At 34.9% G+C, this 16,093-nt stretch overlaps 6 protein-coding genes across 10 annotated transcripts; 1 reads left to right on the forward strand and 5 right to left on the reverse strand.

The window, feature by feature from the left end:
• Positions 1-1,372: 1,372 nt before the first annotated feature.
• LOC129565521 (procathepsin L-like) lies at positions 1,373-3,127 on the reverse strand. The gene is made up of 5 exons (XM_055440496.1): positions 3,068-3,127; positions 2,871-2,967; positions 2,521-2,735; positions 1,780-2,398; positions 1,373-1,560 (listed from the first exon to the last, which is right to left on the reverse strand). Exons 2-5 carry the CDS (start codon positions 2,955-2,957, stop codon positions 1,465-1,467), a joined length of 1,017 nt encoding a protein of 338 aa, XP_055296471.1. The 5' UTR covers positions 2,958-2,967; positions 3,068-3,127; the 3' UTR covers positions 1,373-1,464.
• Positions 3,128-4,822: 1,695 nt separating this feature from the next.
• LOC129565877 (uncharacterized) lies at positions 4,823-5,968 on the forward strand. Its single transcript, XM_055441180.1, has one exon. The coding sequence runs from the start codon at positions 4,823-4,825 to the stop codon at positions 5,966-5,968; it is 1,146 nt and encodes a 381-aa protein (XP_055297155.1).
• Positions 5,969-8,408: 2,440 nt separating this feature from the next.
• LOC129565485 (procathepsin L-like) lies at positions 8,409-9,852 on the reverse strand. 3 transcript variants are annotated; one of them, XM_055440431.1, is made up of 4 exons: positions 9,814-9,852; positions 9,626-9,752; positions 9,339-9,547; positions 8,409-9,254 (listed from the first exon to the last, which is right to left on the reverse strand). In XM_055440431.1, the coding sequence occupies exons 2-4, from the start codon at positions 9,728-9,730 to the stop codon at positions 8,540-8,542; spliced, it is 1,029 nt and encodes a 342-aa protein (XP_055296406.1). In that variant the 5' UTR covers positions 9,731-9,752; positions 9,814-9,852; the 3' UTR covers positions 8,409-8,539. The 3 variants fall into 3 exon arrangements, with proteins under 3 accessions (XP_055296406.1, XP_055296407.1, XP_055296405.1); XM_055440432.1 differs by having other exon boundaries at positions 8,409-8,775; positions 8,845-9,254; positions 9,626-9,845; XM_055440430.1 differs by having other exon boundaries at positions 9,626-9,845.
• A 609-nt stretch (positions 9,853-10,461) lies between these two features.
• On the reverse strand, positions 10,462-12,083 carry LOC129565938 (procathepsin L-like). The gene is made up of 5 exons (XM_055441324.1): positions 11,722-12,083; positions 11,447-11,649; positions 11,237-11,382; positions 11,025-11,171; positions 10,462-10,947 (listed from the first exon to the last, which is right to left on the reverse strand). The coding sequence occupies exons 1-5, from the start codon at positions 11,812-11,814 to the stop codon at positions 10,535-10,537; spliced, it is 1,002 nt and encodes a 333-aa protein (XP_055297299.1). The 5' UTR covers positions 11,815-12,083; the 3' UTR covers positions 10,462-10,534.
• Positions 12,084-12,830: 747 nt separating this feature from the next.
• LOC129565879 (procathepsin L-like) lies at positions 12,831-14,161 on the reverse strand. Its single transcript, XM_055441182.1, has 3 exons — positions 14,072-14,161; positions 13,741-13,949; positions 12,831-13,670 (listed from the first exon to the last, which is right to left on the reverse strand). Exons 1-3 carry the CDS (start codon positions 14,159-14,161, stop codon positions 12,935-12,937), a joined length of 1,035 nt encoding a protein of 344 aa, XP_055297157.1. The 3' UTR covers positions 12,831-12,934.
• A 532-nt stretch (positions 14,162-14,693) lies between these two features.
• LOC129565947 (procathepsin L-like) lies at positions 14,694-16,069 on the reverse strand. 3 transcript variants are annotated; one of them, XM_055441337.1, is made up of 3 exons: positions 15,952-16,069; positions 15,608-15,810; positions 14,694-15,539 (listed from the first exon to the last, which is right to left on the reverse strand). In XM_055441337.1, exons 2-3 carry the CDS (start codon positions 15,769-15,771, stop codon positions 14,813-14,815), a joined length of 891 nt encoding a protein of 296 aa, XP_055297312.1. In that variant the 5' UTR covers positions 15,772-15,810; positions 15,952-16,069; the 3' UTR covers positions 14,694-14,812. The 3 variants fall into 3 exon arrangements, with proteins under 3 accessions (XP_055297312.1, XP_055297311.1, XP_055297310.1); XM_055441336.1 differs by having other exon boundaries at positions 14,700-15,539; positions 15,608-15,856; positions 15,952-15,972; XM_055441335.1 differs by lacking the exon at positions 15,952-16,069 and having other exon boundaries at positions 14,700-15,539; positions 15,608-15,941.
• Between the last annotated feature and the right edge of the window lie 24 nt (positions 16,070-16,093).

The following is a 16,093-nucleotide window of genomic DNA, read 5'->3' on the forward strand; positions in this document are numbered from 1 at the left end:
TTGTTGAATATTCTCGATGTGTGCGGCGAACATTGAATCAAAATTTCATTGAATCTACTCCAGACAACGTTGCATTGTTTATAATTATAGTGACAATGTAATTTATTCAACACTTTTGTATGATTAATGGTAGATAATCTTGATTGCACCAATTATGAGTAGTTTCCATATGATTTTGCAGTTGCATTTGTAAACGAGATGCTAATTAATTTTAATAGATCAGACAAATCACTAGTGGAAAGTGTTAAAAACAATGAAGAGAGAATTGGTTCCAATGCCGCAGGCGATTTGGGATTGATTGATGGTGACTTTTCACCTCCCACACAAACAATTACTGCTTTATTGGAGATATAATTCGAGCAATCAGGTGAGTCACTGAGCATTATTAGCGCATTTCTGAGCAACATCGCAGGATCTATTTGATTTGAACCATCTGACCTTGTGACATGTTTGGAAATGGCCTTTTCTTAGAATAGTGATTGATCTGTAACTTTCATTACAACTGTCGCAACTTGAATATATATCTAATGATACTTGTTTTCCATTTGGTTTAGTCATTAAAATCATGTGTCTCTTGTACAACACTTGCAATGTGAATTTTATTTTCATTATTACATGTTTCGCTTTATATTTGATATCAAGGTGAATTTATCAATAAAAAAAATCTGATCTTCAAACATTCTATTAAAAATTGCAATCTTTCCTTAATGCACACAAGATCGATCGTTTTCATTGATAATTTTGAAACACTTTCAAAATTTTCGAATAAACAATTGAATGAGTACAGGTATCTAAATAATAATCGGCGTGATTGAATTTGGTATCATTTATATACTGAACATTGACCACATTTTTCATTTTCGATGTCAGCTTTTTAATGTCCTGTACGCTGATGGGTCGGTCGGAAGCCGAGAAATGAAGTGAAACTGGTGCGGTTATCTTTGAAAGCGGAAAATCTAATGGTATTTTGGACGCACTATTCATGTACCGCCCAAAGTGTCCGTATTTGATCTGCTGCACATAATGTAGAAATTGGTTAAATGAAGCGCAACTAGGATAGTGACACATGTATGACAGATACATTGTCTAAAATAACAAATAAATTTCTTAATCAAAGTGATGATTGATATTTTGAATCTATCAATTGAAATAAATTTTGCAATCATGATTATCTCATGTTCTGAGCGTTGCGTAAGATTAAAATAGAATTTCGTGTTGCTGCTTATTAATTAGAAGAAACTTGTTTCGATGCATATTCCCGTGTTTAATGCAAATCCGAAACCTCAAATTCCACTCTGAAGAAAGCATTTGAGAGTGTTTTTAGCTTGTATTTTAGCTTAAGGCAACTGACACATCGTTCCGAAATGTGTGTTTGAAAATAAGATTTTTGGTTTGGATCATTGTTTTTATTGGAATTTGAAAAAAAAAAAATACAATGGGTTAAGTCAATGAACACTTTGTTGTTTAAATCACCGGATATGTAGCTTCTGTCGCTATTCCGCAGTGATTCTTCCGATTGCGCGCCAATCTCATGTAACCGTTTTCGCCCCATTCGGTTCCCTAATTAATAGAAAATGGGTTATTGATTTGTTCATTATCATAATTATGATAGATAGATTTAAATCTCAAATCACCATGATAGTACGCGCATAAATTTGATTTTATTTTAATATATATTCAATGCTTATAAATTGATTTATATCAATTTAGATGAAGTTTTACCATGGCATTTTGAGATTTTCAATTGGAAAAGTCCGGAAAAGTCAAGGAATCTAATACCCAGCTATTTTTTATGATATAATATTCTTTGCCACGTTTATCAGTTCCATAACCCACGACAAGCATAGCATGGTTTAAATCACGATTGCGTGATCGGCATCTTCGGTCGTAGTAAATTCCACCGGAATAAAATTGAAAGGATGGTCGCATAGCGTCCAAAGAGACGGACAATGGACCAATATTTGCAATCGCCTGTTGCAACCTCATTTCGTCACCATCCGGAAGATCTCTGTATGAGCGAAGTGTTGCAGCAACATGTCGCCGATTTTTTTTGCAAGTACTACCGAACCCACGGTATGGATACGATTGTTCAGTCTGAAGGCCACCGTTTCGTTTGATATAATCAAAAGCATTGTGAATTAAGTTACCATCACATTTATCATCATCATCGTCAGTGATACAGTCGATGAGGTGCTGTGCAGATAATGGCACTAAACGGCCTGTTTTACGGAATTTCTGAGCTTCTAGTGTGCCTGCAACCGAAAATGCCCAGCAAGCACCGCATATACCTTGCTTCTTAACCGCACTTACCGCACCTTTCTTTCGCCAGTCAACTGATTGTGGCAACTTAACACTCGCAAACGACATTAATTGCGGTTCGTCAATTGTCTTATTTCTCCTACGAACGTAGAATGAACAAAATTAAAAGACACAAGAATAATTAATTTTAAAAAATGTTGGATTGTGGAATGCCGTTTGAAGTCAAAATAAGTGATACTCAAACTATTTTTTTCATCTTACATCGGAGCCTGCGATCGTATGTGCTTTGTTTCCCTCATACTTGCTGCGAAATCAGAATGTTCGACATCACTGTAACTATTTAGACTCATTGTGTATGAAACGAGCCCATCGTTAAACATTTGATTGTGTTTTTCCACCTCATCTTTGTGTTTTAGGAATATTCGCATATGATGTCTTTCGTCAGCCTGATTTTTATATTTTTTCCCGAAATTCGTCTGGATCGAATTGATAGCATAGGTTGACAACAATTATTTTTGGACGAAATTTCTTCACTTTCAACTAAATTTCTTCAATGATTGTGATCTTTTTATTACGAACTATTATCAAATAAGTTTTTCGTTGAATTTTACCTTAAATGCGTTCCACTCGCTTAAATTACTTGATGAGACGCTGACGATGGCAAAAACACACGCGAAAATAATCAGAAACGTGTTCATTATGTTATATCTGCAAATAAAATTGAACAGAACAAATAATGAAAACAACTTTTGTTATTAATAAACTGTCCGTTCAGCTGTTGAAATATTTCCCAAAGTACGGAATTTACTTTTTTCGCTGAAATATTATTATTGAGATGATAATGTTGTTCACCGACGACTCAACACTAAATAAATTCTTAACAGACAATCCTGATTTATATATATGATGGGCCTGATGTACAAAATCGAGGAGATGGTCTTGCAATTTCATGTGATCGCGTCTGTTTTTGCCTTTTCAATTCATTACGTCATTAATTCTTTTTTTACTTTATTTAATTACGTCGTTCATTTTTTATTTGCACACACACATTTGGTTCTAAGAAATTTTTTCTCGACAAATTAAGCCGCTTCCTAACAAGTGCAAACATGCGAAAGTAAAATGCGTAATCAAATTTGGATTAGAACATATTTTTAGGCGTTTCGTCTATTGATGCTGTTTTATTGAATTAATTTTCCAGCGAAGTATTCCAGCAATCAATTTTTAGTTCAATATTCTATTCTATTTATTATATATTTCGAAGCATGCATTATTTTAATGGGCAGCTCTTGCCCATTTGGGCAGTTCTAAATCCCAAATGGGCAGCTCAAAACTCAAAAATGGGCAGTGTTTTACTTAAATTTTCTTGAAAATGGGCAGCTCTAAAAATTTCTTGAAATAATGCATGATTCGAAGGCATCATGTCTTGAATGAACACGTTTACCAAGTGCAGCAGAGCGATTGTACTTTACACAATTGATAAGATGTTGCTTAAATAATGACACCAAATGGTCTGTTGCTCAAAAATAGAATAATAGTACGGACCGTTGAAAATGGCCAGCACAAATCACATTCGCCCTGCCTCTTTACAGGTGTAACGGCCTTTTTGCCAATCAACATTCGGCCATCTGGTGAAAAACATTTTCTTTGTCATGTGTGTTTTAAATAGTAGACAAAAGATTGGTCACTTTGTCATGAGTCACATAAGGCTCTCTTGATGTTTTTCCGATTCATTGAGAGCGTGATGAAATTTTGCTCTTTTGTTGCTTCACAGTAGTTTTTATTTTAGTAATAGCTTGCATCAGGTGTTTGAAAACTGGTGCAGAAATAATCAAACTCAATTTATTGTTTCCGTGATTTATCGATTCGATTGTTTCCAGGAAATAGAAGAGATACATTTGCAACATCATTTTGAGTCGTGATAAATGTATTGGGAAAATCAAAATAAAACATCTACAATCAAAAATACGCACGTTACCGACTAAATTGACTCAAACATGTGTAAATACAATGGAAATTGCAAACTTTATTCGCAAATGAGTGTTTTTTTGGTGTCCATTTTTTGCTCGTTTTCTTCTATCTGTGTGCATTAGATGAGCTATCTCGAATCAAGAGTCAGTGGATCCACAATATATATGCAAACATATCGTATGGTTTGATTCAGCGCCGCATGCATAGTAAAACAACCGCAACGATGTGACGCATGGAGACCGTTGGCATTGATGAATCACTCCACATATGTATCGCTATTCACACACGCACGTAAAATGGATTGCATTTCTTAGTATAAGCGATTTTTTTCTTGTATTTACGTCATAGCCATAAAGAGGAAATTTGGTTGTATTGGTTATGAAACTTGACAGTGACAGAATTTTTTTGTATACATGTTATAAAGAGTGTGAACCAACTCTGTGGAATTAGTTGTTTTATTTGCGTCATACGAATAGTCGCATTTTGAGCCGGTATAAAAAAACAATATCGATAAATAGAGTTCATTTTTATTGTTTTAACAAAATAAAAACTAAATACTAACAACAAATGAAATTCATCCCGAATCCGAGTCAAAATGAATGTGGTGAATTATCTGAAATCCAATTCGTTGGATCAAATGAAATCAGAATATTCATTGCGAATTAAAGAGTATCAAGAACAAGGTTTAATAGTTCTGAATTATTTGACTTTGGCAAAAAAATCGGCAATTCCAAACGAGTGTCGTGGTTTAATATTATCGACTGACTGGAAAGTGATATCAAGATCATTTGATCGATTTTTCAATTACAACGAAAGCGGCTGTGCATTGCACAACAATGACGAATGTTACGCGATTGAAAAGATTGACGGCAGTATAATCAAAATCTATCATTTCAACAGTATGTGGAATGTTTCAACGCGCGGAACTGCATTTGCGGAATGTACTATCGCTGATACACACACAACATACAAACAAGCTGTGTTTGAAGCTCTGGGGCTTATTAATGCTGGCGACGCTATCAATGAGCAAGACGAAGAGCGATTTCAACAATTTTGCCGAGATTGCAACATGAATGCCGAGCTAACGTATATTTGTGAATTGACTGGAAAAAATAACCATATTGTAACTCAGTACAATCCGCACAAATACGAACTCTGGTTGCTGGGCATTCGACGCAACGATTTAATCGGAGAATATACATGTGTGAATTCTGTGCAGCTGACTGATACAATTCTTCAACCGAAACAGTTCACGTTTAAAAATATAGAGGAATGCGTCGAACGGGCAAATAATCTCCCAGATTTGCAAGAGGGCTTTGTGATCTACAATCGAGCAACATCCGAACCAATTTTGAAAGTCAAATCACCAATCTATGTTCATGTACATAATTTTACAACGAACGGCAGCACCACATATAATGATGTTTGCAGAATGATTGTGAACGGCGAATGGACGGAATTTTTGGCTTATAATCCAAATCAAAAACATACATTTGATGAATGTTTCCTGGCCATTGGCAAATATTTTGAAACAGCACAAGCTGAATATGAAGAACTATGCAAAATTATCAAATCTGAGAAAGATTTTCAAAAGTTCATGAAGAAACCATGGAAAGCGCTTGCAATCGCAACATTCAAGAAGAAAGAAGGAAACTTGCGCGAAGAGTTTTCGAATTGGGATGAAGCAAAACAATTGGAATTTTTGTTAAAAGAAGTAATACGGAATATGGATGAGAATTGATTGGAATAATTAATAACGGAATAATTCTGAACTAATTTATTTTACACATGGATTTTTTATAATAAATAAAACTTGGAAAATTAAACATTTGAATTTTTATTGGGTAGCAAATATTAAAAGAGATTATTATAGATAGAATGCAGCAAAATCAATAACTTCTACGTTTTGAAATCGATGATTTTGGAAGTTCTATTGTTCATACATAATTAGAAAGGTTCTTCTGGCAAATATTTGAAATTTTCATACGTTTTCTTTGTCCATACATAATGGATATAATTCGTACGTATTTATTGAATTTTTCTATCATTTACTTCTCACCTTTTGTATACGTCGAGTTTTTTTTCAACATTCAATTAAAATGAAATAAAAAAATAAAGCAAATACTATTCTGAGCTATTTGCTTGAAACCGTTAATTTTGTTTAAAATACTTTGCCACCACTAAAAATTGTTTTCTTTTCAAAAACCTCCGCGCAGGGTTGCATCACATGGGAACGATCATATGTGTTATCGTTCTAGTATGCAGTAGCTGTCAAGCTCATGCATGTGTGAGTAAGTTTACCCGTCTCTCTCTTTCTCTCTGTGTTGCTACAATTTGACATATGCGTATGCCTATTAAGGCAGGGACTGCGAAACAATTGTGTATAATTAATTTTGTATTCGACATCATTCAAACAGTCGCATTTTGAGCTGGTGTAAAACAGTAAAGTCAAATAATAACGAAAAATTGAATTTATTACAAATTCGACTCAAAATGAACGTTGTAGAATATTTAAAATCCAATTCATTGGATCAACTGAAGGTGGAATATTCTATGAGAGTAAAACAGTATCCAGAGCAAGGTTTAATTGTTTTAAATTATTTGACGAGTTCTGAAAATTCGTCCATACCAAACGAATGTTGTGGCTTGATTTTATCAACTGACTTCACAGTGGTCTCGAGATCATTTGATCGGTTTTTCAATTACAACGAAAGTGACAGTGTATTGGATGACGACGACGAATGTTACGCAGTCGAAAAAATTGATGGTAGTTTGATAAAAATCTATCACTTCAAAAATATGTGGTACGTTTCCACACGCGGAACCGTCTTTGCAGAATGTATTGTCCCCAATACAAGTACTACATTCAAACAAGCTACATTTGAGGCGTTGGGGCTTATAAATTCTGAGGACGCTATCAATGAGCAAGCCGAGGAGCGATTTCAACAATTTTGCCGAGATTGCAACATGAATGCCGAGCTAACGTATATTTTTGAATTGACTGGAAAAAGTAACCATATCGTAACTCAATACAATCCACATAAATACGAACTCTGGTTGCTGGGCATTCGACGCAACGATTTAGTTGGCGAATATACAGACGTGGATTCCGTGCAGCTGACTGATACAATTCTTCGACCGAAACAGTTCACGTTTAAAAGTATAGAGGAATGCGTCGAACGAGCAAATAATCTGCAAGACTTGCAAGAAGGATTTGTAATCTGCGACCGAACAACACTCGCACCCATTTTGAAGGTTAAATCATCGACTTACGTTCATGTTCATAATTTCGTGCCAAACGGTTGCATCGTAGATAAAGACATTTGCAGAATGATTCTGAACGGCGAATGGAGAGAATTTCTGGCCTATTCTCCACACCATAAACAGAAATTTGGTGATTGTTTTGAGGCCATTGACACTTATTTCGACACCGCACAAGCTGAATATGAAGAATTGAGAAGGAATATGAAATCTGAACAAGATTTTCAAATTTTCATGAAGAAACCGTGGAAAGCGCTCGCGATTGCGACCATTAAGAATGAAGATGCAAATTTGCGTGAAACATTTATGAATTGGGATGAAATGAAGCAACTGAATTTTTTGGTAAAAGAAGTGATGAGAAATGGTTAAGTTTTGATGGAAATAACCAGGTTGAAAATTTGAACTCATATTTGATTTTTTCACACAATAATAAAATGAATGAATTGTAAAAAAATGAGCATCTGTTTTTCTTTTATTTTTTACCTCATATTTCTTAAACATTTAATTGGAATCATATGAAATATAAATTTGTCAGTCCTGTATGTTTACCTGCGTTTTACTTGTTCTGCATATATATAATTATCCTGAAGTTCTTTTATTTAATTTTCTAATGACTCTCTAACTAAATCATACAAAATGTCAGTCACTTTGGCAACAAGCTATTTGTTGTTGCTTTGAACGAAGAGACACCACCGGATAATTGAAGGTATTACTCGAATAACTGAAGAAAATTTTCCATACATGATTACTTTTTGTATATGATTCTGGACACATTCAAAAATAGAACGAACGTCGAAAAATAATTCAATTTCAACTGAAACAGCATTTTATCTATTTTATTTCTTTCACGTTTGAGCCCATTTCAATTTATTTCTTAAATGCTGGAAATAATTTTTCGGCTTAAATATTTCTAACGAGTCAAATCATTGAATTCAATTTAATTGGATTCAAACAATAGGATTTTTTCAATTGAATTTGAAATTTTTTCACTTTTCCAACGATCAAATTGATTCGAAATACTAAACAAGAGAATCGTTTAAAAGTCGAGAGTTTAAACAAGTGGATAGATACCCACAGACGCAATGCCGCAGTGATTATTTTTGTTGCGAGCCATTTTGATATAACCATTATTTCCCCACGATTCGCCCCAGCTATTTTTTACGATATAATAGTCTTGTCCATTTTCATCAGTTCCGTATCCAACCGCTAGAACAGCGTGATCCAAATTCAGCAGACTGCAATTTTCATTCGTGTAAATGCCTCTGCTTAAATGTCGGAAGGCCAAACCTGTCGAATCAATGTAAACAGAGATTGGACCGACAGTGGCAATGGCCTCTGTCAATTTCTTTTCATCACCTTCTGGAATGACCATGTAACCATCAATGGTGGTGGCTGAACTTTTTGGATTGTATCTGCAAACATTGTCTTTGGCTTCGTATGGATAGCATCCTTCGAGATTAATTCCGACATTATCTTTTATGTATTTGTAAGCTGAATCCACCCAACCGCCGTTGCAACCTTCATTTCCATACGATTGTGAGCAATCGATGAGATTTTGCTCAGAAAAAGGCACCAATTTACCCGTCTTGATGAAGTGTTGCGATTCTAATGCCCCCGTGGCGGCGAATGCCCAGCATGAGCCACATGGATTTTGATCTTTTACTTCAGTAACAGCTCCCTTGTCTCTCCAATCGACATGTTCTGGTATAGTCGCATTGCTTGATCCAGTGAATTGGGTCCTTGCTCCTCTAGAATAATATCGTTTGCTTTGAAAGAAAATAAATTGTGAATAATAATGAAAATTGAAATCAATGTTCAGTTTAAGTTCGCGTATGTGCATATTTTCTTACTTCCGGCCGCTATGGTGCTTATATCCCTTCATTTGTGAAGAAAATTCACTGTCAGTTAAATCACTGTATGCATTTAATGCTACTTCGTACGAAATCTCTCCATCATAATAAAGATTATTGTGTTGGTCAATCAAAATTTTATTCGCTATGAAAATAGACTTGCGATAGACTTCTTCTGTTTCACTTTCATATGATTTCGAATGTTCGCTCTGCAAAGAGTTATCATGAAGTTAGATATTAAATACTTATATTATTCAAAAGGTATTAATTCTGGATATGATGCCAACCTTAAAAGATTCCCATTCGTCGTCGAGAGATTCTTTGCCTATGGAGTTACTGATAACCGTAAGAAGACCAACCAGCAAAACACATGATATCCGCTTATTTGCCATATGTGCTTCTATAATCTTTTCTCTGGAGAATTATCAGTGTTATAAAGAAGTTCTTTATTACGAGATTTTGCAATGTATTTTACCAAATCACAACAAGCTGCTTACCGCCGACAGTAGCAAATCCGAATTAAACTACATTGTACGTTTGCTCCAGCACTTTTTAAATACTCTTTCAAATCAAGGAGAATGTGTTTAAGTTTAATTTATGTGGGCGGTTGCAAAAGCATTCATGTGAGACATAAAATTGTCACCATTCTTATAAATTATGTGTCAATTTAGTTGCAAATTTTAACATACTTGAACTAATTTCTATAGATATTTGCAAGGTTTCGAATTTTTTGTAGTAATTACAACGAAAAGAACGGAAGTGATGTACAAGTGATGTGCACGAAGGAGATTATGAATGCGTTCAAAAAACATATTTGCTTGAAATTACATTTTTGCAAAAACTACGTCATTTATTCGTATTCGAACGAATAATTTTTATATATTACGTCAATACCTTTCGAGTTCATAGTGTCTTTCTGCTTGCATACGGGCGAGTAGTATGATATATCGAATTTTCTATATTCAATATTTTCAAAGCCATTTATTTTCGATCGTGGATCAATAAATGCATAGAAAATATGACATGGATGTTTGGCTTTTGTACTTCGGATACTACAAGAAGAGCGAGGTTAAAGAAAAGACAAATCGTGTATGCCCATTTCGTTTGCAGATCCAATTTATTTCATTGCTTAACAACAACTTTTCATGGCCAAATTTATTTTTATTTTTTTTTTACGATTAAATTGATTCTAAATACTAAACGAGTGGATAGCTGGCCGCAGACGCAATGCCACAGTGGTTGTTTTTGTTACGCGCCATCCTGATAAAACCATTTTCACCCCAACTCGATGACCAGCTATTTTTCACGATATAATAGTCTTGTCCGTTTTCGGTTCCGTATCCAACTGCCAAAACACCGTGATCTAAATTATCCGAACTGCAATTATCCTCACTATAAATGCCACTGGAATAGTGTTGAAACGATGGATTGGACGCATCGATGGCAACAGAAATCGGGCCGATCGTAGCAATTGCCTCTTTCAATTTATCTTCATCTCCTTCGGGAATATCTACGAAACCGCTAACAGTTGCACCGGAATCTTTGTCATTGTATCTGCAATTATCGTTGCGACCTTCGTACGGATAACTCTGTTCGGTATCGATACCACCTGAACCAGAAAGAAATTCAAAAATAAGTAATAAAAAAGACGAAAACTCATCGAATATGGGCGTATCAATAATTTACCGTTGCTTTTAATATACTGGAATCCTTGGTCCATCCAACCGCCATTGCAGCCTCTGTTTCCATACGATTGCGAGCAGTCGATGAGGTTTTGCTCCGATAATGACACCAATTTTCCCGTCTTCATGAAATGTTGTCCTTCAACGGCGCCTATTACCATGAAGTTAGATATTAAATACTTATATTTTATAAAATGTATGGTATTAATTGTTTACCTGTTGTTGAAAATGACCAGCATGAGCCACATCGCCCTTGATCTTTGATTTCAGTGACGGCGCCCTTTTGTCTCCAATCAATCGAATCGGGAACATCTGCATTAGCTCCCTCGAAGAAAACAGTTGCATTTGGATTGTTTCGTACTCTAAAAACAGAACTTTGAATTTGTTTGACTTCAAACAGTAATTCACATCAGTAAATCCGTTTACCTCAAAGACGTTCTCAATCCATTCATTTCCGACACAAACTCTTCGTGTGTTAGATCACTGTACTTATTTAAACCATATCGATAGGAAACTTCTCCTCTATTGAATCGCTCGTTATGCTGCCGAACTCGTATTGAATTCTCCAGGTAAATGTTCATTCGACGAGTGTCTTCGAAGTAATTTCTATATCCCTTTCCGTGTTTAAACTATAAAAATTGAAAATAATTTGGTTGAATGTGTTTCTTTTTTTCAAATGTCAAACCAAGTGTTTCTCTCACCTTGTAAGTAATCCAATCGTGTATGTCAAAGAGTGTAAGTGCATTTGAAAATGAAAATAGTCCAAAAATCAAGGTGAATCGACTGAACTTCATTTTGACAGATTTAAATGTAACATATGAGAATTAATCACTTGGGAAAAAATCCTTTCTGAACGCGGAAAAATGCACTTGATAAATCACTTCTGATTTGAAAGCTTTTAAAAATACACACATCACACTTCTCTGCAGCAAAAAATCGATTCTTTTCAGCGAATAAGGTAGTCGTTTGTCAAGAAACACTAATTACACACGGTAGAAATGACTTTCATGACGATCACACTCGAAATGCACAAATAAAACGCCACACTTCAATTACATGAAATTTATGGCATTGCGTTCTTGAAAGTTTGCTTGCACATGTGAAATGTTTAGTTAAGCAAGTCGGCACTTTATCACATGCTTACATGCTTTATCATATGCTTTTGAGCATTTCTTTTTTGCAAAAAGACTTGTTTTTAGCTGCGTAAGACTTCACTTCCGAATACTTGGCTTCCGCATGTTTTTGAAATAAAATTGACGCTTTAAACTCTTTTTTTATGATTATTTGAATCTTGCGTAAGCTTACATATAAAAATAGTAGTATGGGAATCAGTATGTGTCATTCAGAATTTTGAATCTTTATTTGAAAAAGATGAATTTCAACACGTAGTCAACTTCTGAACATGCAAAATGTAAATTGTCTTTAAAGAAAATATCAATTTTCAGAATTATTTTCTATTTTCAAAATTTGATCGCCTAAATTTTAATATTTCAATAAAGATAATTCAGTAAACATGGACCAAAGAGCAAATCAGAATAAGTCATGTGAATTTGTCATCATTGTAGTGGCCGCCAGATCACGTTTCAAACCTGTATCAGTTTTCATACGGTTGCTAATTATCTACCAATTCCATGAATGTCAATACTCATGGAATGTACGACGTCGACATTTATTGCTTACAGATTGCAATGTGAAATACAATTTCAACGAAAAAACGTCATATAAAAACAAAATAGTTTTTTTTTAACAATAAAAATGACGTTTCGTCGTAGAAAAAGTTACAGTTTGGCTTAAAAAAAAAAGATTTTTTTTATTTGAAAGAAACAATAAATATACAATGCGTCAAATCAACGCGTAATCTATCTAATTTAATGACAAAAATTGATTAATCTACAACGATTTAAATCAAAACATCTAAACAACGGGGTAATTGGCATATGATGCGATAGAGCAATGGTTGTTTTGATTGCGAGGCATTCGAATATAACCATCTTCGCCCCAATCTCTGCCCCAACAATTTTTCACAATGTAATAATCAGCACCGTTCTCGTCCGTTCCATAGCCAACGATCAGAGCGCTGTGATCGTAGGTGTCTGAACTGCAGTTGGTTTCGTTATAAATACCACTTTTGTAATGTTGAAATGACATTTGCGAAGCATCAACAGCAACGGAAATTGGACCAACTGTGGCGATTGCTTCTTGCAATTTCAGCTCATTGCCTCTTGGGATGTCTTTGAAACCGCGAATGAAAACATGATTTTTATGAAAACTATGTTTACAAAAGCCATTAGATGCGCGGTACGGATACGATTTCTCAGTGTCGATACCGTGGTCTTTGACATATTTGTACGCTTCATCTACAATGCCACCATCGCAACCAGTATTCATATATTCTAGTTCGAATAAAGAAATCGAAGCGCAGTCAATGAGATTTTGAACTGATAACGGTTGCAATGGGCCATTTTTCTTCAAATATTGCTGACTTTCGATGGCTGATGTCGCTGCAAATGCCCAACACGAACCGCAGTCTTTTTGATCTTTAACTTCAGACACAGCACCGACTTTACGCCAGTCAATCATTTTCGGTAGGTGAAAATTAACCGAACCCACAAAGTAATCACGCTCTTCAGCTTCCGCTCCTTGTACTGATCTAAAAAATATGAAGAAAAAAAATTGAAAAATTGCGACCGAATGAAATTATAACAACAAATTTCTCTTACTGCAACATATCAGGAGGTTTAACTCCATTCATTCGGCGCACAAATTCTTCAGACGTCAAATCACTGTATTGATTTATGTCCATTTTGTACGAAACAAGTCCTTTCGCGTAGAGATCATTGTGCTCATTGATTGTTCGTTTGTTCTCCGAAAACACTTCCATACGATAGTTCTCTTCAGTTTCATTTTGATATTGCTTCGAATACTGCAACTAAATTACGGAAAAATTTCATTAAGATTAGAAGATTGAAAATGATTTGTTTTTTCAACAAAAATTAATTTAGTTTTGATTGAACAAAAACAATGAATAATCAAAATGATGAAATTTCTTACTTTAAAAGCGTTCCATTCGTTTAAAGCGCAGGGTGAAACGGCATTCACCACGGCGCATAATCCAAATAGCACAATCAGCAACTTTGTCATAATGTCTAACACTTGATATTTTCAAACAAATTTTAATCAATTATTCATTGGTTTGGTCACTAGAAGGTTTCAATCTTCGAGAAAATTAATCTTACTCGGCTGAAGTTTGAACACAAAAGTACAGTGTCAAGTGCATGCCATTGTTTACTTATACTTTTTTCCGACTGAGCAATTATGCAACAAAACAAAGTGAAATAATTCATGATAAATCAAAACAAGGTAACAAAAACCAAGTTAAAAACAAAAAATAACATTTGCTTCATCAAGACTACATTTTACGAAGGAGAGACTGTCGATTAGATTAAATTTGTCTTAGAAAATTCAAGCACGTACTGCTTCAGAATAAACAAACCTTAGTTGCAGCGCAGTAAAGATTTTTTATCGGATATTGATTTCATTTTACCACGAGATCACGTTTACTTTAAAACGAACTATACTTATCTCAATTTAAGAAGATTTTTTGCGTCATCCCATTTATTCAAAAGCAGAACGTCTAAATTGAAAATTGATAAAATCGGATGCAATCTTTTTTGCTACGTTTATTTGGACTATTTTAGATATTACACATGCGTTTATTGTTATATATTTCACCAGCTTAATTATTATATAGGGAAAAATTAAATAGAATCAAATCATATGACGGTTTTGCAATCAAATATTTGGAAATACAGCCATTGATGCAACGCCGCAATAGTTCATTTGATTTCGAGACATTCGAAAATAGCCATTTTCTCCCCAGCTACTACTCCAACTGTTTTTCAAAATATAATAGTCTCGATCATACTCGTCGGTTCCAAAACCAACCAGAAGAACAGCATGATTCAGGTCCGCATCATGTTTACTACAATTTGGTTCATGCCAAATACCTTCAGCATAATTATTAAATGAATGATGTTTTGCATCTATTGAAACGGAAATGGGGCCATGGATTGCAAGAGCTTTTTGTAGATCTTCTTCATTACCACTTGAAATACGTGTAAACCCATGAACGGTAACATTTGGCTTCTTTACACCTCTGACCGTCAATTTGCAATAATCATGATCGTGACCGTCGTAAGAATAAGCTTCCTCAGTGAAAATACCATGATCATGGATGTATTTGAACGCTTGTTCTGGCAGGCCGCCAGTACATCCATCGGTTCCATATATTCCCGAACAATCAATGAGATTTTGTTCAGATAACGACAGCAAACGGCCGGTTTTAAGAGCATATTGGCTTTCCACCGAACCAATGGCAGAAAAGGCCCAGCTAGAACCACAAAATCCTTGATCTTTTACTACAGTAACAGCACCTTTTTCTCTCCAGTCAACAGAAGTTGGTAGTTGAAAATCGTCGAATGCAACAAAAATTGAGGACTTATCATCTGTATCGATCTCACTTAATGAAAGAAAAATGGGAAAAAGTATCAATTTGTTCAATGAAAAAAGAAGATAAATATTTCTCACTGTATGTTGGGCTTGTGTCTACTCATCCTCTCGACGAATTCTTCGTGTGTCAAATCACTGTATTTGTTCAGTCCCATTTTGAATGGAACAATTCCATTCTCATAATGCAGATTGTGTTCATCGATCTTATGTTTGTGATCAACAAAAACTTGAAAATGATGCATCTCCTCAGCAGGTGTATCATAGTGCTTTGAATGCTCTTTCTACGGGTGAAAATAAAGACTTGATGTGAACGTCTTTTTCATTCGTCTAAAATCGAAAGCAACGGTTGCATTTCGTGTTCTTTATTTTCACTCATCGAAACAATGTCAAAAAAGATATTCGTTAATACGATTTAAATTCACCTTAAACTCGTTCTATAGACGTTCCTCAGACGTTGGAGAGGCCACAGCAAAAGCCGATATTAAAACGAACACAACAACACATTTACTCATCATATTTTTTTTTGCTTAGAAAATTCCGAATTTCCAAGTAAAAACGAGCACT

Source organism: Sitodiplosis mosellana, unplaced genomic scaffold, assembly GCF_009176505.1.
Source record: "Sitodiplosis mosellana isolate CC-2019 unplaced genomic scaffold, AAFC_SMos_1.0 Smas_scaffold_3, whole genome shotgun sequence".
Lineage (NCBI taxonomy): Eukaryota > Metazoa > Arthropoda > Insecta > Diptera > Cecidomyiidae > Sitodiplosis > Sitodiplosis mosellana.

Coding starts and splice junctions, on each gene's coding strand:
- LOC129565947 (XM_055441337.1), bottom strand. CDS start 15,771: ATGCATCATTTTCAAGTTTTTGTTGATCACAAACATAAGATCGATGAA. Junction 15,540..15,607: donor AGACACAAGCCCAACATACA/GTGAGAAATATT, acceptor TCTTTCATTAAG/TGAGATCGATACAGATGATA.
- LOC129565521 (XM_055440496.1), bottom strand. CDS start 2,957: ATGAACACGTTTCTGATTATTTTCGCGTGTGTTTTTGCCATCGTCAGC. Junction 2,399..2,520: donor ATACGATCGCAGGCTCCGAT/GTAAGATGAAAA, acceptor CTACGTTCGTAG/GAGAAATAAGACAATTGACG. Junction 1,561..1,779: donor ATATCATAAAAAATAGCTGG/GTATTAGATTCC, acceptor TCTATTAATTAG/GGAACCGAATGGGGCGAAAA.
- LOC129565877 (XM_055441180.1), top strand. CDS start 4,823: ATGAATGTGGTGAATTATCTGAAATCCAATTCGTTGGATCAAATGAAA.
- LOC129565938 (XM_055441324.1), bottom strand. CDS start 11,814: ATGAAGTTCAGTCGATTCACCTTGATTTTTGGACTATTTTCATTTTCA. Junction 11,650..11,721: donor ACGATTGGATTACTTACAAG/GTGAGAGAAACA, acceptor CAATTTTTATAG/TTTAAACACGGAAAGGGATA. Junction 10,948..11,024: donor CCAGTATATTAAAAGCAACG/GTAAATTATTGA, acceptor TTTCTGGTTCAG/GTGGTATCGATACCGAACAG.
- LOC129565879 (XM_055441182.1), bottom strand. CDS start 14,161: ATGACAAAGTTGCTGATTGTGCTATTTGGATTATGCGCCGTGGTGAAT. Junction 13,950..14,071: donor ACGAATGGAACGCTTTTAAA/GTAAGAAATTTC, acceptor TCCGTAATTTAG/TTGCAGTATTCGAAGCAATA. Junction 13,671..13,740: donor AAACCTCCTGATATGTTGCA/GTAAGAGAAATT, acceptor CATATTTTTTAG/ATCAGTACAAGGAGCGGAAG.
- LOC129565485 (XM_055440431.1), bottom strand. CDS start 9,730: ATGGCAAATAAGCGGATATCATGTGTTTTGCTGGTTGGTCTTCTTACG. Junction 9,548..9,625: donor ACGAATGGGAATCTTTTAAG/GTTGGCATCATA, acceptor AACTCTTTGCAG/AGCGAACATTCGAAATCATA. Junction 9,255..9,338: donor AAGCACCATAGCGGCCGGAA/GTAAGAAAATAT, acceptor TTTCTTTCAAAG/CAAACGATATTATTCTAGAG.